The 25,008-nt window shown below is 44.5% G+C and overlaps 1 protein-coding gene across 3 annotated transcripts in view; it reads right to left on the bottom strand.

Moving 5' to 3' along the window:
• The window catches only part of blmh (bleomycin hydrolase), a 167,494-nt gene that overhangs the window by 10,690 nt on the left and 131,796 nt on the right, over positions 1-25,008 (bottom strand). For 2 of the 3 annotated variants that reach the window (XM_068010432.1, XM_068010435.1), the window contains one exon: positions 13,829-13,898. In XM_068010432.1, coding sequence (XP_067866533.1) covers positions 13,829-13,898 — 70 coding nt within the window. Of the gene's footprint in view, positions 1-11,766; positions 11,860-13,828; positions 13,899-25,008 lie in introns of those variants that run through there. The other variant, XM_068010433.1, reaches the window with a different exon arrangement.

Raw genomic sequence — 25,008 nt, 5'->3', positions numbered from 1 at the left:
ACTCCATCTGAATGCTGTACAATGGCACAATCTCAATTCTGGGCAGAATAAGTCCTTTTTTCCTTTTTGACCTCCTTGTCTCGGGAGACAATGGGTAAGCGCCTAGAGGTGGTCAGTGGTTTGTGGAGCAGCGCCTGGAGTGGCTATAAAGGCTAATTCTAGAATGACAGACTCTTCCACAGGTGAAGTTGGTTGCCGGGGCTGTTACACGGTTGGCTCTCTCCTTACACTTCTGTCTCTTTTCCTGCCAACTGCTGAGTCTCTTCGACTCGCCTCTCTTCAGCCCCACCTTTATAGCTGTCCGCCAGCTTTGGCGATAGTTGGCAACTGGCTCCCAGGACTTGTGGTCAATCTTGCAGGACTTCATATCACGTTTGAAAACATCTTTAAAGCGGAGACATGGACGGCCGGTGGGTCTGATACCAGTGACGAGCTCGCTGTACAATACGTCCGTGGGGATCCTGCCATCTTCCATGCGGCTCACATGGCCAAGCCATCTGAAGCGCTGCTGGCTCAGTAGGGCATACATGCTGGGGATGTTGGCTGCCTCGAGGACTTCTGCATTGGAGATACGGTCCTACCTTCTGATTCCAAGGACTCTCCTGAGACAGCAAAGATGGAATGCGTTGTGACGTCGCTCCTGGCTGAAATACATTGTCCAGGCCTGGCTGCCGTAGAGCAAGGTACTGAGGACACAGGCTTGAAACACTCGGACTTTTGAGTTTTGTGTCAGTGTGCCATTTTCTCACACCCTCTTGGCCAGTCTGGACATAGCAGTGAAAGCCTTTCCCATGCACTTGTTGACTTCTGCATCGAGACAGGTTACTGGTGATAGCTGAGCCTAGGCAGGTGAACTCTTGAACACTTCCAGAGCGTGATCGCCGATATTGATGGATGGAGCATTTCTAACGTCCTGTCCCATGATGTTCATTTTCTTGAAACTGATGGTTAGGCCAAATATGTCGCAGGCAGCTGCAATCCTGTTGATGAGTCTCTGCATACACTCTTCCATGTGGGATGTTAAGGCAGCATCGTCAGCAAAGAGGAGCTCCCTGATGAGGACTTTCTGTAATTTGGTCTTCGCTCTTAGGCAGGCAAGGTTGAACAACCTGCCATCTGATCTTGGCTGGAGGAAAATTCCTTCTTCTGCAGACTTGAATGCATGAGAGTGCAGCAGGGAGAAGATCCCAAACAGTGTAGGTGCGAGAACACAGCCCTGTTTCACTCCACTCAAGATGGGAAAGGGGTCTGATGAGGCACCGTTATGCTGAATTGTGCCTTTCATATTGTCATGGGATGAGTTTATGATACTTTGGTGGATATCCGATCTTTGCTAGTAGTCTGAAGAGAGCACGTCTGCTGACGAGGTCAAAGGCTTTGGTGAGATCTATGAAGGCAATGTAGAGGGGCACCTGTTGTTCGCGGCATTTCCCCTGTAGCTGGCGAAGGGAGAACAGCATGTCAATGGTGGATCTCTCGGCTCGAAAGCCGCACTGTGCCTCAGGGTAGACACGCTGGGGATGTTGGCCGCCTCGAGGACTTCTGTGTTGGAGATACGGTCCTGCCACCTGATGCCAAGGATTCTCCGGAGGCAGCGAAGATGGAATGAATTGAGATGTCGCTCTTGGCTGACATACGTTGTCCAGGCTTCGCTGCCGTAGAGCAAGGTACTGAGGACACAGGCTTGATACACGCGGACCTTTGTGTTCCGTGTCAGTGCGCCGTTTTCCCACATTCTTTTGGCCAGTCTGGACATAGCAGTGGAAGCCTTTCCCATGCGCTTGTTGATTTCTGCATCGAGAGACAGGTTACTGGTGATAGTTGAGCCTTGATGGGTGTACTCTTGAACCACTTCCAGAGTGTGGTCGCCGATAGTCATACTGTGATATGACAAAATGTTAATTTAGTAGATCAGTGTATTTCACTAATGTTTTGTTACAGAATCACAAGCCAGAGCTCATCTCTTTCCTAGAGCTGCTTTCAGGAATGCTCCAACACGACATCATGGAGAAATGAGTCACGAGTCAGTATTTGTACAGAGACAGCAAGTTCCTAATTCCAAATTTGTCATCCTGGGTATTTGTCAAGTAGGGTCCTGGCACTTTCTTACTGGAAAGGGGAGGGAAATAAAAATTTCACTAATAATTCCATTGCAACTATAGGAAAAGACTTTCAAAAAAGCCAGCACAAGCACGATGGGCTGAATGGCAGTCTCTTGCCCTGCAAGATTGTGGGAAAAAAAGGGACCTGCATTTATATAGTGCCTTTTATAACCACCAGACGTCTCAAAGCACCTTACGGACAATAAGGTACTTTTGAACTACAGTCACTGTTGTAATGTAGCAAACACGGCAGCCAATCTGTGCACAGCAAACTCCCACAAACAGCAATGCGATAATGAACAGATAATTTTTTTTGTGATGTTGATCGAGTGATAAATATTGGCCAGGACACCAGGGAGAACTCCCCTGCTCTTCTTTGAAAGAGTGCCATGGGATCTTTTATGTCCACCTGAGAAGGCAGACGAGGCCTCGGTTTCACGTCGCATCCAAAAGACAGCTCATCCTGGAGCATCAGCATTGATATTTGTGCTCAAATCCTGGCGTGGGACTTGAACCTGGAACCTTGTGACTCAGAGATGAGAGTGTTACCAACTGAGCCACAGCTGACACGGGTCCTGTACATTTTCATTCGGATGCCTACTGATGCTAAAACAACCCCCAGACCTTTTCTTTCTCTCTGGATATTAGGAGAAAGAGAGAAACAATGCAGAGTTCCAGCTCTGATAATATCCCATAGCCATGAGCTCCATCAATGAAGACCATGTAGCATGTGGGAATAGCACATCTCATGACTCTTTCAGCCTTAAGGAGCTTGGGGGGGGGGGGGGGGGTTGCTGGGGAGGGGGTGCTCAAGGCCCTAGATTCCATTATAGCTACAACTGACTTTCTTGGAAAATTACAATTGTTTTTATTAGACTGATGAATTTTCCTGTGGTATAACACATATCTGAACAGATTCCAAATGATGTATGCAAGTGTTTCATAATGCAACATAAAGATCTACTGGCACGTTAGTCTCCACAAGCTTAATGGGCATAGGAGGGATCACAAACCCAGCATTTGCCATTGTTTCAAACATCTGAAGGCCAGTCAGTGTGACTGATGGGCATGTCATATTTCTGCTGACATGAAATGTCCCGAGGGCTGAAAAGGAAGTCTTTTAGCTTACAAGATTATTTACTATTTTATGCTTATACTTCTAAGCAGAACTATAACCTCCACTTCCTAAAAAACAGGATGCCAGCAGACAACCAGACAGTTTTGGAAGTGAAACAATAAACACATTCTAAAATTGCAATTAAACAGCAGTGGGGGAGGCAGGTGCCTCCTTCCCTAACACCAAGGGGCTGGATCTACATTAATGAATAACAAACCATAAGCAGCACATATCTCTGCTCTTCAAAAAGTCATCTGATAAAGTTAAAGTTAATTGAATTTTTTGATACCTAAACTAAAGGCCTAGATTTTTTTTGTCCAATTCTATGAATAAGTGGACTTTTAATATCTTTCACCGTTACAATCTGCATTGTACAATGGCCCGTACCGAAACAACCTATTCTTTATCTTTCAAAATATATCCCTCTTGAAACAAGTTCTAATACCAATCACAAATCATATTTTTGCAACCAAATATTAATTGGTTAAGAAAGCATATGGGATACGTGCGTTGTCAACAGGGGCACCGAGTACATAAACAAGGAATCATTCTGAACCCTTATAAAGTCAGCTGGAGTATTGTGTGCAATTCTGGGCACCACTCTTTTGGAAGGATGCCAAGGCCTTGTAGATGGTACAGGGGAGATTTAACAGCAAGATACCAGGAATGAGAGGTTTCAGTTATGCGGACAGATTGGAGAAGCTGGGATCATTCTCCTTACAGCAGGGAAGGTTAAGGGGAGACTGAAGAGAGATATTCAAAATTATGAGGGATTTTAACAGAGCAAGTAGAAAAAAAAATTCCTCTGGCAAATGGGTCAGTAACTAGGAGGTCACAGATTTAAAATTACTGGCAAAAGAACCAGAAGGGAAGTGAGGAGAAATTTCTTCACAGAGGGGGTTGTTAAGATCTGTACTGCACTACTTGAAATGGTGGTGGGATCAGATTCCATAGGAGCTTCCACAAAGCAACTGGAACATGTACTTGAATAGGCCTAATTCGCAGGGTTATGGGGACGAAGCTGGGGTGTGGAACTAAATTGGACAGCTCACTCAACGAGCTGGCACAGGCATGATGGGCCGAATGGTGGGCTCTTGTGCTGTAAGATGATGAAGAAAAAGAGACCTGCATTTATATAGTGCCTTTCACGACCATAAGATGTCCCAAGGTGCTTTACAGCCAATGAAGTACTATTTTTGAAGCGTGTTCACTGTTGTAATGTAGGATATGCAGCAGGCAATTTACGCACAGCAAACTCCCACAAACAGAACTGTGATAATGACCAGATAATCTGCTTTTGTGATGGTGATTGAGAGATAAATATTGGCCAGGACCCCAGGGATAACTCCCTTGCTCTTCTTTGAAACAGTGTCAAGGCAGAGCCTCGATTTAATGCATCATCGAAAGACAGCGCCTTTGACAGCACAGCACTCCTTCAGTATTCTTCAGATTGTTGTGCTCAAGTCCTGGTGTGGGACTTAACCTACAAGCTTCTGACTGAGAGGCCAGAGTGCTGACAACTGAACTACAGCTGACACACAAAATATGATTCCCAAAACAGGATTGGGAAGGTGTAGAAATAATATGAGGAAAAATATTGACAAAAGATCAGGAGACCTCTGTTTCTCAGTGAATTTTAGCATGGGTCCGATAAGATCCAACCAGACTACTAGAACAGGTAGATAGAACATTGGTTTAATACTCATAAAATAACAGCAGCTCTGACAATGCAGCAACCCATCAGTACTGTGCTGAAGCTTCAGCCTAAATAGCACTCTCAAATCCTGGAATGGAGCTTGCATGCACAAGCTTCTGATTGAGAGGTGTGAGCTATCAATTGAACCAAGCAGAAGCCACAAGTGCACTCCAGAACAATGAAGGAGTTTGAAGGCAATTCCGTGATTAATAATGCTGTTCTAGATCGCTCTATTATTTCTTTCTCGCTTTTAGCAATTCAGCAAAAGGCATTTCATGTTGTATCAGTTATATTTGCCATTATTTTCTATCCCGTGATGCTGGTCATGTTATCAGATGATCATTTAAATGGCTCATATCAAATTCTTGTCTCTCTGCTTATTTAAAATATACTAGCTAATGTCTTCATTGTGATTGTAATTCGTCTTTTGCCACTGTTTAATTTTTAATGAATCATTTGGTACTGTATCATTTTTTTTGTAAATTTCAAACTGCTCACACATTTTCTGCAATGAAGCACCAGTGAAAATGCCTTTTTAAAGTTTAAGTGGAATTAAGGCTTTCATCTCCTACAACAGACATCCTTGTGATTTTTCGAAGTGAGACTGCCAATTAGTGCTGAATTAAGGCAGGAATGTCTAATCTTTTGGAGCCGAGGGTAGAGTGTGCCATAACTACTGAGTGGACTGTGTGGAATTAAACTATTTCAGAGTCTGGCAGAATCATGATTAAACAACACATCCAACTCCCAATCTACAACTCCCAATCTAGTTACATGTCTTGGATCAAACCATTTCAAGTACAGTTTAAAAACTCTGTTATAAAAAACACCTCTAAGTAATAAAAAGATTGCACCAATATAAGAAAGGATTCATCAATTGCTATTTTGTCAATCTATCCTGTTTCGAAATCAGTGAAAATCACGGCTGAATCTTCAGCTTGCCAGCTGTGAGCATATGTTGTCCAGAGATGTGCTGTTCAAGCGAGGGTAAAATAGGTAAGAACGATGCAAGGCATTTCAGTGCATCTCACTCAACAGTTGCAGTACTCATAGGCAGCCAGTGAGGCAAACTTGGCTTCTTGTTCTTTTACTTCCCCATTGCATTTTGCAAGATTAGGAAAAGAGATTTGTGTGCCTGTTTAATTCTCAATTCTTTTGCTTACTGTCAGATCAGTAATTTCCCGTTACTATTGCAAGTAAGTTGTGGGGGGGGGGGGGGGGGGGGGGCGGGGGGCGGGGAACTGAAAAATCTCCCCTTTCTTCTCACTATTTAGAATACTGAACTAATGGTACCTTGGTACCAGACAGCACCGTTTTGCATGTTTTGTCTTGGGAGGAGTATGGTCCGCCTCTCGTTTATTATCATCAGTGAGCAATAGGGTTAGGTGAAGAGAGGTGGGAGGAGACTTGTGTGCAGCATAAACACTGGCATAGACCAGTTGAGCTGAATGGCCTATATCAGTGATGTACATTCTATCCAAAATGTAAAAATGCTTTCCCTGTCCCTACTGAGCTTGCTCCAAATGGCCTGGCCCCCAGTTTCATTATCTGAGGCTGAGGCTTGCTTTTCAGACGTGTACTTGATGGAATTGCCACAAAAAGGGAGAAAATGTTACAGGAGCCCAATATATTTCATGAAATTCATCTTGATAGCACCAACATTGTTACTGCCCTCGCTCGCCACTGCTCCTGCTCCATTGAGTCAAAGGTGGAAGGGGAGGGAGGTTAGGAAAGAGAAGGAGCTGAGTACCCCTTAAATTCCACTTTATCCGCTCTTTAATTGACTGCCCATCCTCCCTATAAATCCTGGAGGATACTCAACAGCAGCTCAGCTGTAATTTCATGACAAATTTCTAGGAAAATTATGGACCCGTAATGGCAAAATATCAAGTCAGAGAAATCATAATAAAAAGCATTCCAATTCACTAACATGTTTTACAGCAACAAAGTTATCTTTGTTTTGCTATTATATATCTACCTGCTGTGTTTTATCCTTTTTATTCTCCTCAGTCGCTTCTCAAAGAATGCTTAATTGGTAGTATACTCACCTGAGAGTCAGGTCTGTGTAACATAAGCAAGGCCAATAGTCCAGTGTAGTATTGAGAATGCTATATTGTTGGAGCTACTGCCCTTCAGCTGGGACATTAAACCAAGGTCCCACCTGCCTAGGTTCAGGTGATTATTAAAGATTCTATTGCAAGAAAAACTGCATGGGCTGCGGGGGTGGGGAACCCTTCGTTCTAAGCCACTTAGTGCCTGAACAAGGGACCTGGCATCGGGAAAGGGGTGGGGTGGGGGGGGGGGTGGGGCGCAACTGAGGGCCAACCCCCTGCCCTTGCTCCCAACTCCCGCGCCGTGGCGCTGCAGCTGCCAGCCTCTGATTGGCTGGCAGCTCTGCAAGGCCAGGACTTCCGGTGGTGGGGTCCTAAATCATATGGAAGGCCCGCCGCTGTCCAGCTAAGTGCCTGATTGGCACTAAATTCAGCAGGCCTTGCGTACAAGAGCCGACGTGGGGCCCTCGGCATCGGTTTTCCCCCACCCAAAGTCAAGACCCACTGCCAGCACAGAATTACACCCAGAAAGTCATTTACGGCATAGAAGGAGTCTATGACGGCTCTCCGTGGAGCAATCCCATCAGTCCTACTCCCCTGCTTGATCCCCACAGACCTGCAAGTTTATTTCCTCAAATGCCCATCGAATTTCCTTTTGAAATCATCGTCTCCGCTTCCACCCTCCCTTGTCAAATTCCTCTTCCTTAGCAAACACCAATATGGAATACTCATTAAGTATTCTAGCCTTGCCCTGTGCCTCTAAGCATATATTATCCTCTTTGTCCCTAATAGGCCCCACTCCACCTCTTCCTACCGTCTTACTATTTACATGCCAGTAGAAAATTTTTGGGTTCCCTTTTATGTTGACTGCCATTCTATTCTCATATTCCCTTTCAGTCTTATTTTCCTTATTGTAATTGCCTGGTTCTCACTTGAAGAATTCACCTGACATGCATCATGCACCCTCTTTTGTTTCACCATAATCTCTATCCCTTCATCATCCAAGCAGCCCTGTTTTTGGTCCCCCTACCTTATGTTCTTGTTGGAATGTACCTAGCCTGTACCTGAAGCATCTCTTCCTTAAAGAGAACCCATTGTTCCATTACAGTCTTTGGTTCCATTTTATCCTGGCTAGATCCTTTCTCACTGCATTGAAATTAGCCCTCTTCCAATTGAGCTGCTCTACCTTATATCGTTCCTTGCTTTTCTGCATTAGAAGTCTATATAGCACTTTCAATGTAATAAAACGTCCCAAGGTGCTTCACAAGAGCATTATAAAACAAAGTATGACATCGAGACATAAAAGGAGATATTAGGTCAGATGACCAAAAGCTTAGTCAAAGAGGTAGATTTTAAAGGGGTATCGTAAAGGAGGAAAGCGAGGTGGAGAGGTGTAGGGAGGGTATTCCAGAGCTTGCGACCCATGCAACTGAAGGCGCAGCCACCAATGGTGGAGCAATTAAAATCAGGGATGCATAAGAGGCCAGTATTAGAGGAGCGCAGATATCTTGGAAGATTGCGGGTCTCGAGGAGATTACAGCGATAGAAGAAGGTGAGGCCATGGAGGGATTTGAAAACAAGGATGAGAATTTTAAAATCAAGATGTTGCTTGACTGGGAACCAATATAGGTGAGCGAGCACAGGGGTGATAGGGGAACGGACTTGGTGCAAGTTAAGACACAGGCAACAGAGTTTTGGATATCCTCAGGTTTATGGAGAGTAGAATGTGGGAGACCAGCCATGAGTGCATTGGAATAGTCAAGTCTAGAGGTAGCAGCAGATGAGCTGAGATGTGGCAAAGTTGGGCGATGTTACGGAGGTGGAAATAGACGGTCTTAGTAATGGCATGAACATGAGGTCGGAAGCTCACCTTGGGGTCAAATGTGACGTCAAGTCTGCAAACAGACTGGCTTATGCTCAAACTGCTGCCAGGGAGAGGAATGGAGTCAATAGCTAGGGAACAGAGTTTGAGCAGGGACTGAAAATAATGGCTTCAGTCTTCCCAATATTTAATTGGAGGAAATTTCTGCTCATCCCACACTGGATGTCAGATAAGCAGTCGGATAATTTAGCAACAGTGGAGGAGTTGAGAGAGGTGGTGGTGGTGAGGTAGAGCTGGGTGTCCTCGGCATACATGTGAAAACTAACACCGTGCTATCAGATAATGTTGCTGAAGGGCAGCATGTAGACGAGAAATAGGAGGAGGCCAAGGATAGATCCTTGGGGGACACCAAAGGTAACGATGTGGGAGCAGGAAGAGAAGCCATTGCAAGCGGTTCTGCAGCTACGATTAGATAGACAAGAATGGAACCAGGTTAGAGCAGTCCCACCCGGCTGGACAACAGTGGAGAGGTGTTGGAGGAGGATGGTGTGGTCAACCATGTCAAAGACTGCAAACAGGTTGAGAAGGACGAGGAGGGAAAGTTTACCTTTGTCACAGTCACATAGGATGTCGTTTGTGACTTTGGTAAGAGCTGTTTTGGTACTGTGGCACGGACAGAAACCTGACTGGAGGGATTCAAACATGGAGTTCCGGGAAAGATGGAAACGGATTTGGGAGGCGACAATACGTTCAAGGACTTTGGCGAGGAAAGGGGATCGGAGCTGGGACGGTAGTTTGCAAGGGCAGTGGAAACTGTCTTTACAGATATCGCTTAGGTCCATGTGACCTCTTGGACTGGTTTTAATCATCTGAGAAGATTGGAGAGGAATGTTTGAGAGTAATTTTTCCCTTATCGACCCTGGGTTTTATTTCTGCGTTTTTGTCTCTCCAAGGAGATTACCTGGGCAGGGTGTAGGTGTCAATAAGGAACTGTTTCATCATGATGCTCCAGCCATCATGGTATGGGGCAGGTTTGATGGATCAGCCAGTCTTTTCCTATTGGTTCAATTTTGTATGTTCGTAATACTAACGTATGAAACAGTTTACTCATCTGGTAACTGCTTGCAGGATAGTGCTATCATGGAATAACGATCACCCGCACAACAATTTACCACACAAGGGATCAGTACTCTGGGATATTTTTGTCATAAGGCACTATACAAGTATTCCTCTGCATTCTGTGTTTATCGTCTCGCTGTTCTTTTACTTCCCCTTTCTTACTCTCCAGTAAGAAAGCCCAGCGTCTGTCTGTCCTTAAATAAATATACATCTGGGTTTAATATAGTTAATTGGCAGATGGAAATTGTTTAAAAAGGCAATATCAAGGAAACAGAGCATAAACAAACCGAGACCTTTATACTGAACAATGTGTTCTCCTAACATCATTTCTGATTTCCTTCAAGGCAGCTTTAATCTGTTGTGATTATAAACTTAAATTAATGGCAAATAAGCATTATAGGAGTGTGATGGAATACCGCCCACTTGCCTGGATGGGTGCAACTCCAACAACACGCAGGGAGCTCGACACCATCCAGGACAAAGCAGCTCACTTGATTGGCACCCCATGCACCACCTCCACCACTGACACACAGTGGCAGCAGTGTGTACCATCTACAAGATGCACTGTAGCAACTCGCCAAGCCTCCTACAACAGCACCTTCCAAACCCGCGGCCTCTACCACCTAGAAGGACAAGGGCAGCAGGCACGTGGGAACACCACCATCTGCAAGTTCCCATTCAAGCCACACACCATCCTGACTTGCAAATATATCGCCGTTCCTTCACTGTCACTGGATCAAAATCCTGGAAACCACTTCCTAACAACCGTGGGTGTACCGCACAAGATGGGTTGCAGTGGTTCAAGAAACCAGCTCATCACCACCTTCTCAAGGGCAATTAGGGATGGCCAACAGATGCCCACTACCCATGGAACGAATAAAAAAAAAGGAATTCTGATGAGGAAAGCAAACACACTTGTCACCACCCAGGACATCCCTTCACTCGTGTAGGCTCAAGCTTGGATTTCTTGCTCAGTAAATTTTCCCTCCTTACTCTCTCTCCTGAAGACAGATTCCTTGCTCGGGTTCAGTTCTTTTGGTGCCAGTTGCTCTTTGGTACCCTGCCCAACTAGTCATAATTCACATGCAAGCCTTGGTGTTAAATATCCACAGGGTATTCATCTTCAGAGTGTTTACAACCAAACTCAGTCTTGTTCAGTCCACACATACAGATGTCCAGGGTTAAATTATCGAGATCAGGAGCCCTGCTTGGTTTTCTCCTCAAAAGTCCAGGGACACCATTGGGCAACTGCGGCACATACAGTGGCTTCTGTCGAAATCAGCTAACTTCACACAAACTAGGGAACTGCCTGGTCTGCATAACTCCCTTTCTATGAAGCGTTCTTGTGGTCCGAGGGTTGCTAATAATGGCTTATGCCACGATATCACCATGGACAAGGCATGGAGGTAGCCCCAAGAACTACCTCAGCTGGTACAGGGATTGAACACAAGCTGTTGGTGTTATTCTGCACCACTCTCGCCATCTAGCCAACTGACCCCAATCTGTATAGCTCAGTTACTGATATTATTGTTGCCTTTTATATTGGCAAAAACCCTTTTGTACTGAAAAATGTGCTTTCAGTATTTAACTAGTCTTCAGATTGCCTTTAAGAAAGGCAGAGACTGTTGTGGCTGTCGCAAACATTAATTGCAAACACTTTATATGCAGACCAAGTAAGCACATGCTTCACTCACCATCCAGGCAGAATTCCCCTTGCCTCAAAAGTACCTCCTGGACAGAAGGTTTTTGCTTTAATCTGGGTAGCTCTAACTGGCTCAACAAGCTTACCCAGTCAATAACTGAGTTATATAGTCCAGGAGAAGAGAAGACCTCCTTGGAGCACAGCGGACCTCCCTGGCTCAGATATCAGATTATAGAGGATCAACTTGGTTTCAATCTCCCATAGTCAGATGTGCCACTTTGAAGCAATTCTCAAAGATGATCATGTACTACTGCACAGGATAAAAAAGCAAATTTTATTGGAAACTATTTTAATAGCTTCATATAATGGAACTAAACCATTAACTTTCCAGGTCTTGCTAGTCTGTACTCAAAATCCCTAAACGCAAGCAGTTCAGAAAACTCATTATTATTTATCATGTTTGGAAATACTTATGATGTGTATTTATCTTTACAAAGCTTAGCTACAATTCAAAACAATCTTAGAACTAAGTTAAATATCGAGCTACCATTTGCCTGTGACCAGTGGGGTACTGCAGGGATCGGTGCTGGGATCCTTACTGTTTGTAGTGTATGTTAATGATTTAGATGTGAATATAGGAAGTATGATCAGCAAGTTCGCAGATGACACGAAAATTGGTGGTGTCATAAATAGTGAGGAGGAAAGCCTTAGATTACAGGATGATATAGATGGGCTGTTAAGATGGGCAGAGCTGTGGTAAATGGAGTTTAATCCTGAGAAGTGTGAGGTGATGCACTTTGGGAGGACTAACAAGGCAAGGGAATATACAATGGATGGTAGGACCCTAGGGAGTACAGAGGGACCTTGGGGTGCTTGTCCATAGATCACTAAAGGCAGCAGCACAGGTAGACAAGGTGGCTAGGAAGGCATATGGGATACTTGCCTTAATTAGCCAAGGCATAGAATATAAGAGCAGGGAGGTTATGATGGAGCTGTATAAAACGCTGGTTAGGCCACAACTGCAGTACTGTGTACAGTTCTGGGCACCACACTATAGGAAAGATGTGACTGCAATGGAGAGGGTGCAGAGGAAATTCACCAGGATGCTGCCTGGGCTGGAGCATTTCTGTTATGAAGAGAGACTGGATAGGCTGGGGTTGTTTTCCTTGAAGTGGAGAAGGCTGAGGGGGGACCTGATTGAGGTATACAAAATTATGAGGGGCATTGATAGGATTGGTAAGAAGAAAATTTTTCCCTTAGTGGAGAGGTCAATAACTAGGGGGCATAGGTTTAAGGTAAGGGACGGGATGTTTAGAGGGGAGTCGAGGAAAAAACTTTTCACCCAGAGGGTGACTGGAATCTGGAACACACTGGCTGAAGGGGTGGTAGAGGCAGGAACACTCATGACATTTAAGAAGCATTTAGATGAGCACTTGAAACACCATAACATACAAGCCAAGTGTGGGGAAGTGGTATTAGTTTTGGACGGGTGCTTGATGGTCGGCGCAGGTGTGTTGGGCCGAAGGGCCTGTTTCTGTGCCGTAAAATTCTATGACTCTATGTTTTACATTGAAGGTGTGGATTTACAAACCATCTCTAAGACCGTAAGGGATGATGTTTTTAGAGAAACTGTTATCTTTGGTGGAGGAATCCAGAACAAGGGGACACAACCTTAAAATTAGAGCTAGGTCATTCAGGAGTGATGTCAGGAAGCACGTTTTCTACACAATAGGTAGTGGAAATCTGGAACTCTCTCCCCATAAAGCTACTGAGGCCAAGTCAATGGAACATTTCAAAAATGAGATTGGCAGATATTTGTTAGGCAAGGATATTAAAGGTTATGGAACCAAGGCAGGTAGGTGGAGTTAAGGTATAGATCAGCCATCTTCTAATTTTATGGAGCAACAGGATTGAGGGGCTGAAATGACCTACTCCTGCTCCTATGTTAATTTAAAAAAGTGATCAATACAGAAATAAATATCTTGATTTAATTTCTACTGTTGAACCTTGTTTCGTTGCTCATTATTTGATTAGTGGAGATATACTTGTGCATAAATGTCACAAAAATAAGAATTTGAAAACTTTTCATGTGACAGTCTACAGAAGCACATTCCTGATTATAGCATAGGTTTCCAATCACTCAAATCTGCACCAAAATTTTGTTTTTGTTCTGATTATCCTGATCCAAGCACAACATTTCTTTTAATGCTTATACTTCCATCAGGATTCAAACTGTGATATGAGTCAATCTTTATATTTTTTTTTTGTTGAAAACTTACCTTTGTTCCCACTTTCCTCTCCCCATGAATTTTCCACTCTCCACTTTTCAAATTCAGCATCGTTTTCACCCTGAATGCCAAAGTACACAAGAACAAAACATTAGCAACATTTTCAATGTGAATTAATTTAATGAATAAGTAGTTTTGGAATTGTGTGATGCAGTAGTCTTGTATACAAATTGTGGAGTATTCTCAGTAGAAACACCACCACGTGTACACATATATATTGTATATGTGGGAATAGATTTTGGTGTGTGCTTAACTCTCAGCCGCCTGAATTTTCCAGGTTAAATTCAATGCTTTCCAGCTGTGCGAATACAATCCATATACATTCTGAATTGATACCATCTGGTGTCTGTGTGGCTACATTAGCAATGACATCAAACATAATTTCAGTAGTGAATGAGTTTTAAATCCTTCTAGGTTTTGGTTTCTGTACATTAAAAATAAATCTAGTTTGAATGATTTATGCTCATCCCAAAATTGTGATTTTGTTTTCAAAATCTATTTTAATATCAGTGTCATTTTCCTTTCAGATCACATTGGGACTACCAAGGTCTACAAAACAACTCTGCGCAACTTAAATTGCACTTTCATAGAAGAATGTCTTGTAGTTGGACTGACTTCAATCCCAAACTACAAAGGATTAATAGCTAAATTAATTTTTCAAGGTGAATTGAGGCCAAACGTCTTCAGAAATTGTGAATCCGAACAGAAAACAGCAAGTCTGTGGCACCAAAGTTATTGTGTATCAGATTGAAAAGTTTCAAGGTATGCAGTGTAGTGTTGTCAACACTCCTTATAGTCCCTGAGTCTTCAGGAATTTAAGATTAAATGGCCGTTTGACGAGATGGATCAGTTGGACGTGCACTGGTCAGACCACACCTAGAATGTTCCAGGTGTTTTTATGGCAGGGTGATCAAGACTCAAATATATTTGCATCAGAAAGAGCACAGAAAACAACAAGATTGATTCCAGTGTGAAGTGGATGAAATACAAAGAGGTTAGAAAATTGTATGCTTTGTAGTACAGAAAGGAGACATTTAAGTGGAAATGAAATTCGAAGTATATCAAATATCAAGAATCAAACATTAGTATTGCTGAAAATAGAGACATTTTGTCGAAGCTTTTCATCTTGTACTCATCAGCATAACTCGCAAGAATACCGATGTAAGGGAAACAACAAATTCATACTGCATGAGATTGCTGATCAATTGGCAAGTGGACTCTGATTGGTAGTGGCATTGCCATGGAGAATGCACAAGTTTATGTTGACTGAGTTAACTGCCAAACTTTGTTTGAAATTTAAACCAGGCAGCTTGACTCTGATTGGTCAAGGCATTGCCCTGAGGAATGAACCAGTGGATGGCTGTCACTTATTTTGTTTAGCTGAAACAGGAACAATGTATGTACATGTTCTTACTGTTTGCAAAGAACAAGGCCCTGTCTATTAATATATGTAGCTTCCAGAACACACAAATGCACCACACTGTGAGCCCGACTATCTTAAATTGGTTGTCAGCGTAATTCTTAGCACACTGAGGATTATTTAGCAAATGTTGTCCAATTGCGCAACCACATCTAATGTTGGACACATGTTTTGAGTTTTGCAAGCACAGGTTGGTTGGGAACGGCCTGTACCTTGCCCGTTGCAAACAGCGGAAGGGACATGTTTGATACGATCCACCAGTCTTTGAGACATACGGCCTATATACCTAGCATTACACTGGCATTGAAATTCATATATCACATTACTCATTTGTGTGATAGGCAGAACGTCTTTTTGGCTCGACGGCAGCATCCCGTTAGTGGCGAACACCACACGTGTTGATACTGCATAGTAGCAGCGTGAAACAGGTCGCTTCACCATTGCTCTAATTTTTGGGATACATTGCCCTTCTACTCAAACTCAAAGGGTTGAGAGTCTTTGGAATTGTCTATCCCAGATAGCTGTGGATGCTCAGTCATCGAGTATATTCTTGACGGTGACTGACATATTTTTGGATACTATGAGAATCAAGGGATATGGGAATACTGCGGGAAGATGGAGTTGAGCTAGAAGATCAGCCATGATCTTATTAAATGGCGCAGCAGACTTGAAGGGCCAACTGGCTCACTGCTACTCCTATTTCTTATGTTCTAGTAGTGTGCTGGTGAAGATTTACACCCCCAGCCCCGTCCTGCCAAAAATTTAGGCACCATAGGACATGAAGTCACTCTATATCAGTATAACAGGAGCAATAACTCCATTTAGCTTTGAAGAGACAGGTTTATAACTTGATGAACATTCAAGCTGAATACATAAATTGCAAGATAACTGTGGTTAGCTAGTATGAGGACTTGGAAGGGAAGTTGGGCGGTCAGCAGTTTAGTGGGGATAGGATTGAGAGAGTAGGAGGTAGGTCTTACAGCAAGGTGAGCTTAGAGAGGACATGAAGGGAAATAGGAGAGACTAGGGAAAGATCTGGGTTCAGGGCCAGATAAGGCGGGGGTGGGGGGGGGGGGGGTATGTTTGGCTTGGTGGGCTAGGGAAGGTAGGGTTGCAGCAGAATGAAATGAACGGATGATCCAAATCTTTGTGTCACACTTGTTTTTGGAGACAACAGTGGACAGGACAGGGGAGCAGGGTTTAAGGTGGTAGTGCAGGAAAGAAGTTGTGGGTTAACTTTGAATAATGAGTAGTTTTGGCAGAGAAGAACAGGGCCCAATAGTACTTAATATGGTCCAGCCAGATCCGGCGATGAATGGTTAAACCAGAAGTGTTCAAATCTGTATTCCTTGGACTTAAGGAAGAAAATTTGTGGCTGTACTGAACAAAAATGACCAATGTGGTGGAGAGTAAGGGTTTTGATGGGGACAAAGGCCTCAAAAGGTGGAGGTGAAGATGTGGCTGACCAGATGCAGAAGCATCGTGGTGAACGGAAGGCCAAACACTAGTCAGTTTGGTGCTCTGGTGTCACGAGGGTGTCAATGTTTTAGAGATGCTTCCAGTAGTACTGTACACTTCTGAACCCAAACTTTAGGTGACCTCATTTGCACTGCAGTGTGGGATGTATATTACTGGGGGGGGGTCTCAATTCCCATGTTTCAGTACGATCTGTAGTCCAATTGTCAATGTGGATCCCCATTTACAACCCAACTCATGTCGCAGTGAAGCAAAGATTGGTTCACTGCAACTCTAAAGTTGGTGTGTAAATGCACCCAAAGACAGACACACTGTTCCTTTAAAGAAAAATAATCTGAGTTTAAGGTTGATTGAAATTTATTGCAGTAGCTTTATATCAATCAATAGATGAGTCGAGAGAGCCACTAGGTCTCCTACAAGATTTATCTTGTGCTCCTATGACCACTGGACACAGGCCAAGAAAATATTGCTTCCTTGAACTTGACATCTAGTTTCTCAGCACAGACCTTGGAAAGGTCAAGATGAGAGTGCACGGGAAATGAAAGCTCCCACCAACATGGCGGAAATGTTCCTCAATTAGATGTTGAGGAGCATGGTGCAGGAAGAAAAGACAGAAATCCTGTAATGACCCAAATTTGACCCATACTCAAGCACCAGCAATGGAAGCACAGTATCTATAATCCCTGGCAGTTTCATATCACCACTAAATGGACTTCCTTTTTAAAGATCAACTCACGCCCACATCAGCTTGCTACAGTGCAGACACAAATGAAAGGTTATCAATGATTAAAGAGAGAAATAATTTCAGGAAGACAGTCACCAAGTTTTGTTTCAACTAGTATTAACTGCAGTGGATCATGATATGATACCATTCATATGGCCTATAACAATGTTTGGCAGAGCACTGTCAAACTGTAACATTAAAGGAGCAGATTCCCTTTAATTGGATGTAAGCTTTACTTATGTTTCTGTCATCCATTTAATTTAATTTTAAATGCAACACAGAGGATGGCCACAAGAGGCAGCTCCAACTGAACTACTACACAAAGAAGTTATGGTAATTTTTGTTTGCCTTTTGGTCAGTTATTCTCTGTGACCCTGTCCTATCAACACCTTTTCTTTTGTTATTTCTTGCCCCACCCCCACTTTACTTGCTTAAAACCTACGACATTTCTAATATTTGCCAGTTCTGATAAAGGGTCACTGGCCTGAAACATTAACTCTGCTTCTCTCTCCACAGATGCTGCCAGACCTGCTGAGTATTTCCAGCATTTCTTGTTTTTATTTCAGATTTTCAGCAGTATTTTGCTTTTATTATTATAGCAATTTTCTTGCTTTGTTTGCAACACATTTCTTGCTAGTATTTTTTTCCAATTCTGCACTTTCACAAATTCTGCTTCAAATTCAGAATAACCTCAGTCCCATCTACCATGAATGGGAATTCTAAAATATATATATTTTAAATTGTGTGCATCAAGGGAGGGGTGTTAGTGCTGAGAAAATGGATCTCTGCTCATTTCAGGCACCGAGTATCAGCATCAAGCATTCGCAAATCATGCATATCTTGAATACCTGAAAGCACATTGAAACTCCCTCTGCTCTGCCCCAATAATGTGCCTCAACCGCAGCCTCAGGAGAACATCCACTAATGTATCCGTGTGACATATTTTCCACACCAGCTACTCCAAAAGCTTTCCAAAAAAATGCCAAATTAGGACTGCATTACGGATACTTCTGAGCTGCAGGCCCATGTCCACTGGGAACTGTACATTAGACTACCAAACTTATCTGACATAGTATCCTTAAAGCCAGCAGACAGAGGGGAGTTTCATCCCATTAATGTAGGCTGGATTTGAACGCAGGGCCCAGAAATGTGAAGTGACTTTTTTGTCTCATCTTATGTGATCTGTACTGATGTGCCCACTATTAGCACCATCTACTAAATCCACAAGGAGGTGTGATTAATGGTGATTCTATGTGCAAATACTAAGGAGGTCACTGAACAGAGATAACATACATTATAATGCAAGCAGTTCTGTGCCTGAATTCAATCTGTGTGTGGGTTTTATTGTACAAGTCAGCTGGTCACTGATTAGTGGTATAGAAACTGATGAGAAGAACAACCACATATACTCACGTAAAAGTCAAATTTTTGAGACCAATCTTTGGGGCTAAAATTTGGAGGGGGGCGGGGGGGGTTGACTTTTATAGGAGTCATATTTTCAAAATATTATTAACAAAATAATAGCCACCATGGAGACAGACATAAATAGTGTAAACTCATTTATTTAAAAAGTCATACACATTTTTACAATAATTACAGTAAATGGAACAATTTAATAACGAAAACTAGTTAGAACTGAACATGCATTAAAATCCATCAAAATCACTCTCGTCATTGTCTGCAGCTTCAAATAATTCTTCCCAATCATCTGCTTGAATGGCATCATCATTAACCGCAGTTATGCCATTATCGTCTTCATCATTCCATAAATAATCATCCTCTGTACCAATGAGTGCATTAGAAATTCCACATTTCTTGAAGGATCTCACAACAATGTCGATTTTGAGCTTATTCCAAGCGTCAACAACCCATTCACACCAAGTTGCTAGTGTTCGAGCCCACATGCTGCCTCCCTTGGTGAATGTTTTCTCTCCTTCTAGCATCCAGTTGCTCCACTTATTTCTGATGCTGTCCTTGAAGGACTTGTTGATACTGACATCTAATGGTTGGACCACACTGGTAAGGCCACTGGGAATCACTGCAGTATCAGTGTTGTGTGATCGAACCTCAGCAACATCATCTAAAAGGTGCAAATTAAACATGTCCCAGATGAGCAATTTTTTTTATATAAACGTGATCCACCTGGTTGCAAATTCCACACTTTCCTCAGCCATATTTTGCAGCCACTTTCATTCATCCATCCTTTTTCATGAAAATGGATAACAATGCCTCTTGGAAATTTCTGTTTGGGGATAGTTTTCATCTTAAATATCACCATTGGCTTTAGCTTTGCCCCGTTGGATAAACAAGAAAGTATGACAGTGAATCTACTCTTCCCATGGCCGGTCATCGTAACTAGTACAGTTCACCATTTTATCTGCCAGTATATCAAAATTCATGGGCGTTCTGTCCGTGTTGCCAATGCAAGCCAAACTGTAGCCATTCTTCTCTCAGTGTCTGAGTATAAATCGGTGGAATTCGGTGAAGTTGTTGTCAAGTCCAGAAGGTAGATGCTGTGAAATCTTAGTCTTTTGGCAAAGTACAAAATCATGCCTCTGCATGAACCTGGTACATCATCTAGTGCTGGCCTTGAAATCTGCTATGCCTTCTTTCTTTGCTTCTTTCAGGGCGTAGAGTCGGATAGATGAGCAGGAAACTGTGTATGCATTCTGGTGACGTTCAATGATCCATTCTGCAACTTTACCATCTAATTGCGGCCACTTGCTAGGCTTTCCCCTGTTGGCACTTTTATTCTTTGGCACCTTCATGAGTTGTGTGGAAAGCTTTCTCCAATCTCCGACATTCTTGTCCGATACTTTGAATTTTCTTGCTGCCGCCCAATTATTCACCTCCTCTGCATACGCAATGACTTTTAGTTTAAACTGCGCTGCGTATTTGTTGTTCTTCCTTGATGCCATATTAAATAAATGTGGGGTCCTAGCTGAACATTCAGGTATTTAGACCAGTGCCTGATTAGAATGTTCGGTGCTCAAAGTTGCCAACCTTTACGAGATATCGGAAAAATTTTAGATTTTTTGGCCTAAAGTCATGGGTTGACTTTCACACAAGATTAACTTTTGCATGAGTCGATACAGTATTTTCTTCTATATCTCTATATATCTGAATTGGCTGCTTGAGCTGATTATTCAATTTATTAGCTTGAATACATTTTGCATAATCACATTCTTTTCTGCAGGACCATCATTTTTTACAGGACTTTTATGCAGAATGCAACCGACGGAGGAAGACGTGATTTCATTCGGTTAGTGGCGTTTGTACAAGTATCAAGCGGAACTTACTTCTCCCTTCAGCAATGCAGATCCACGAAGATCTGTGTCTACAATTCCACCACTGAGAAAAAGGGCCTGTTTTTAGCACTGTATACACAGGATTGCAGTACCATAGGGTTCTGTCCTCCCAGAACCTGATCTATAGAAGTGTTTTTATAAAGCAGTTTGTCCAACATACAGCCCGTGGGTCAGAATCCAGCCCCTCAAAGGTTTCCATTAGCCTGTGGATGTAAACATACTTGCTGCGCGATTTTAGCCCTCGGCCGTTTGCTTTCAGCTTCAGGGATGGGAAACTTCTTCTAGCCCGCCAAAGATTTCTATGACTGATAATCAGCCACCCCTGCTGTTTGCAGTGAGGTAGCGTCCGCTAGGAAATGTAGTCTGCCTGCTCCCCGGTCCCTAGGGACGGAATCGTAATCCAATTCAACAACTCCCAGAGAGCACCGCGTGCCTGCATGGCGATTGGCTGTGGCCTGGCGACACGACCCAGGAGGTTAATGAGTGTAGTGGGTGATGACTGAGTCGGTAGTCGTAGTCAGCCTGAAGAACCGACAGCATGCTGATTAATGTGAAGGTGAGCCGAGGCTTGTGGCCTAGGCCTGGCGGGAGGGGGGAAGGAGAGGGAGGGGGGGGGGGGGGGAAAGGAGAGGGAGGGGGGGGGGGAAAAAGGAGAGGGAGGGGGGGGGGAAAAAGGAGAGGGGGGGGGGAAAAGGAGAGAGAGGGGGGGGGGAAAAAGGAGAGGGAGGGGGGGGGGAAAAAGGAGAGGGGGGGGGGAAAAAGGAGAGGGAGGGGGGGGGGAAAAAGGAGAGGGAGGGGGGGGGAAAAAGGAGAGGGAGGGGGGGGGAAAAAGGAGAGGGAGGGGGGGGGAAAAAGGAGAGGGAGGGGGGGGGAAAAAGGAGAGGGAGGGGGGGGGGAAAAAGGAGAGGGAGGGGGGGGGAAAAAGGAGAGGGAGGGGGGGGAAAAAGGAGAGGGAGGGGGGGGAAAAGAGGGAGGGGGGGGAAAAGAGGGAGGGGGGGGAAAAGAGGGAGGGGGGGGAAAAGAGGGAGGGGGGGGAAAAGAGGGAGGGGGGGGAAAAGAGGGAGGGGGGGGAAAAGAGGGAGGGGGGGGAAAAGAGGGAGGGGGGGGAAAAGAGGGAGGGGGGGGAAAAGAGGGAGGGGGGGGAAGAAAAGAGGGGGGGGAAGAAAAGAGGGGGGGGAAGAAAAGAGGGGGGGGGGAAGAAAAGAGGGGGGGGGAGAAAAGAGGGAGGGGGGGGAAAAGAGGGGGGGGGGAGAAAAGAGGGAGGGGGGGAGAAAAGAGGGAGGGGGAAAAGAGGGAGGGGGGGAAAGAGGGAGGGGGGGAAAAGAGGGAGGGGGGAAAAGAGGGAGGGGGGGAAAAGAGGGAGGGGGGGAAAAGAGGGAGGGGGGGAAAAGAGGGAGGGGGGAAAAGAGGGAGGGGGGAAAAGAGGGAGGGGGGGAAAAGAGGGAGGGGGGGAAAAGAGGGAGGGGGGGAAAAGAGGGAGGGGGGAAAAGAGGGAGGGGGGAAAAGAGGGAGGGGGGAAAAGAGGGAGGGGGGAAAAGAGGGAGGGGGGAAAAGAGGGAGGGGGGAAAAGAGGGAGGGGGGAAAAGAGGGAGGGGGGAAAAGAGGGAGGGGGGAAAAGAGGGAGGGGGGGAAAAGAGGGAGGGGGGGAAAAGAGGGAGGGAGGGAAAAGAGGGAGGGGGGGAAAAGAGGGAGGGGGGGAAAAGAGGGAGGGGGGAAAAGAGGGAGGGGGGGAAAAGAGGGAGGGGGGGAAAAGAGGGAGGGGGGGAAAAGAGGGAGGGGGGGAAAGAGGGAGGGGGGAAAAGAGGGGAGGGGGGAAAAGAGGGGAGGGGGGGGAAGAGGGGAGGGGGGGGAAGAGGGGAGGGGGGGGAAGAGGGGAGGGAGGGGGGGGAAGAGGGAGGGGGGGGAAGAGGGGAGGGAGGGGGGGGAAGAGGGAGGGGGGGAAGAGGGGAGGGAGGGGGGGAAGAGGGAGGGGGGAAAAGGGGAGGGAGGGGGGAAGAGGGGAGGGAGGGGGGAAGAGGGGAGGGAGGGGGGAAGAGGGGAGGGAGGGGGGAAGAGGGGAGGGAGGGGGGAAGAGGGGAGGGAGGGGGGGGAAGAGGGAGGGGGGGGAAGAGGGGAGGGAGGGGGGGAAGAGGGGAGGGAGGGGGGAAGAGGGGAGGGAGGGGGGAAGAGGGGAGGGAGGGGGGAAGAGGGGAGGGAGGGGGGAAGAGGGGAGGGAGGGGGGAAGAGGGGAGGGAGGGGGGAAGAGGGGAGGGAGGGGGAAGAGGGGAGGGAGGGGGGGGAAGAGGGAGGGGGGGGAAGAGGGAGGGGGGGGAAGAGGGAGGGGGGGGGAAGAGGGAGGGGCTGGACAGACAAAGTGTCACAGAGGTGGGAGAGTAGAAAGAGAGACAGACAGACAAAAAGAGAGGGAAGGAGGGAGGGAAGGAAAGAGAGACAGAGAGAGAGAACGATCAAGATCACTCCTGACAGATGGACATCTATCCGGAATACTCTGCATCGCTACATCATGTGTGCAGACAGACATTGATTACCTGCGCAAGCAAAAACAATGCCAGGTAGCTCACTAAATCAGTGTTCAACATAGTAAATGAATACATTATTCTTATCATTTAAAGCTTGTTCAAAACAACAAAAAATGTGCATTTTTGTGATTAATATTAAAATACATTTTTATTCTTCCGAAATTTGCTCACCGGCCCCCTATGTAGGACAAAATCTGTAATGTGGTCCGTCATGCCAAAAGATTGGACACCCTTATTATAAAGCATTTGTAATGGAGCTTGCAGAAGATTGATTCAGCAATGAGACAATTTGTCCCTAGGATCTCCTTAAATTAACTCAGGGTTTGATATGAAAAGGTTTGGGTGCTTTTGTACATTTAAATTGTGGTTACTTCAAATGGAGAAAAGATACTGGGCTCTACTCTGTCACAAGAATTAGGAACCTAAAACCGTATAAAAAGAAGGATTTGAAAGACATTAGAATAAGCATGCACAACAGATCCCACACCTTGTAATGGGGTTTAAAAAATCTTATTGAAATGGACATCAGCGATATTTTATACTCAGCATTATTCAAATGCTAAAATTAAGATTGATATTTCCTAATTGAGTCTAGTTTATGAATGGCCTTTGAAATTTATTGTATTTTTATAATTACGTTAGTGATTTAACGGAAAGCAGCATCTTTTCTAATTTGCCATTTTGATGGCTCACTGGGTCTTTTATTTTAAAACCATCTTTACGTTGTGCCTTGCTCGCCTCTCTCCAATTCTGCTGCTGAGAGCCAGGCTGCATGAGCTTTACATCGATGCTATTTGGCTGTGTATTCTTGCACTAAGGGGCTTACAGTTTCAAATAGTTTATGTAAGCATTAGTAAAAGGGCGTGAGGTCCAATAATTTTTTTTTTTTAATTATTGAAAACAATTGTTCAGATTATTCATTTTAAATGCAATGAATACACAGGCAATGAAATGAACAACAAAAAAGTGCAAAATGCAGTAACATCTTGAGAAATTTTGTATACACTGGTGTCACGGAAGTTTTATTTCTGTTGTTTAAAAACTAAGGGGGGGGGGGTGGGTCTATATACCATTAAAACTGAGAGTTGTTTTTATATATTCTGGGAACAATGTGCAAGTAACAAGTCTGTTTCCTAGGCAACAGTAGGAGAGATCTGGTCACATTCTGTATTATATCTGTTTGACTATGTGTAAAAACTGGCTTGAACCAGTTTGATCTGGAGACCAGCGGAGCGTGCTTCACTGAAGGAAGAAGTTGTCTCTCTCTCAACAGAAAATCTACTTTAGTCTACAGGCCATGTTTCAGCTGGAGAGGGAAAAACCCTGGGAAGGAACATTTGTACTGCTGGAGGTAGCAAATTCCTTTTACCTCTAATCTCTGAGAAATCTCTGCCTCAGGAGTGACTCTCTGTTGCCTGTTTGTGTTTTTTGGAATTCTCAGTAAAGTTTCTACTGATAAGACTGCCAATTTACAGATCCAAATAGACTTGTTGCTATACTCGTTGTTGAAAGAACCGCGTGACGCCTGCTGCAGCTAAAGTTCTTTGAACACCTATTCATTATAGACTGTCAAATTCGCTTGGAGACTTCGAGTGGCATCTGACTATTCGACTCTGGGACACCTCACCAAATCAGGAACGTAACTCACCAGGACTTACAACCCAGCTATTTATTTATTCCTAAGAAACAGCTCTAATTTAAAACATCATGTTGAAATTGGTTAA

The sequence above is a fragment of the Heterodontus francisci genome, chromosome 30 (genome assembly GCF_036365525.1).
Source record: "Heterodontus francisci isolate sHetFra1 chromosome 30, sHetFra1.hap1, whole genome shotgun sequence".
Taxonomy (NCBI): domain Eukaryota; kingdom Metazoa; phylum Chordata; class Chondrichthyes; order Heterodontiformes; family Heterodontidae; genus Heterodontus; species Heterodontus francisci.
The sequence above is the reverse complement of the archived record's forward strand: the minus strand, read 5'-3'. Positions and strand labels throughout refer to the sequence as shown.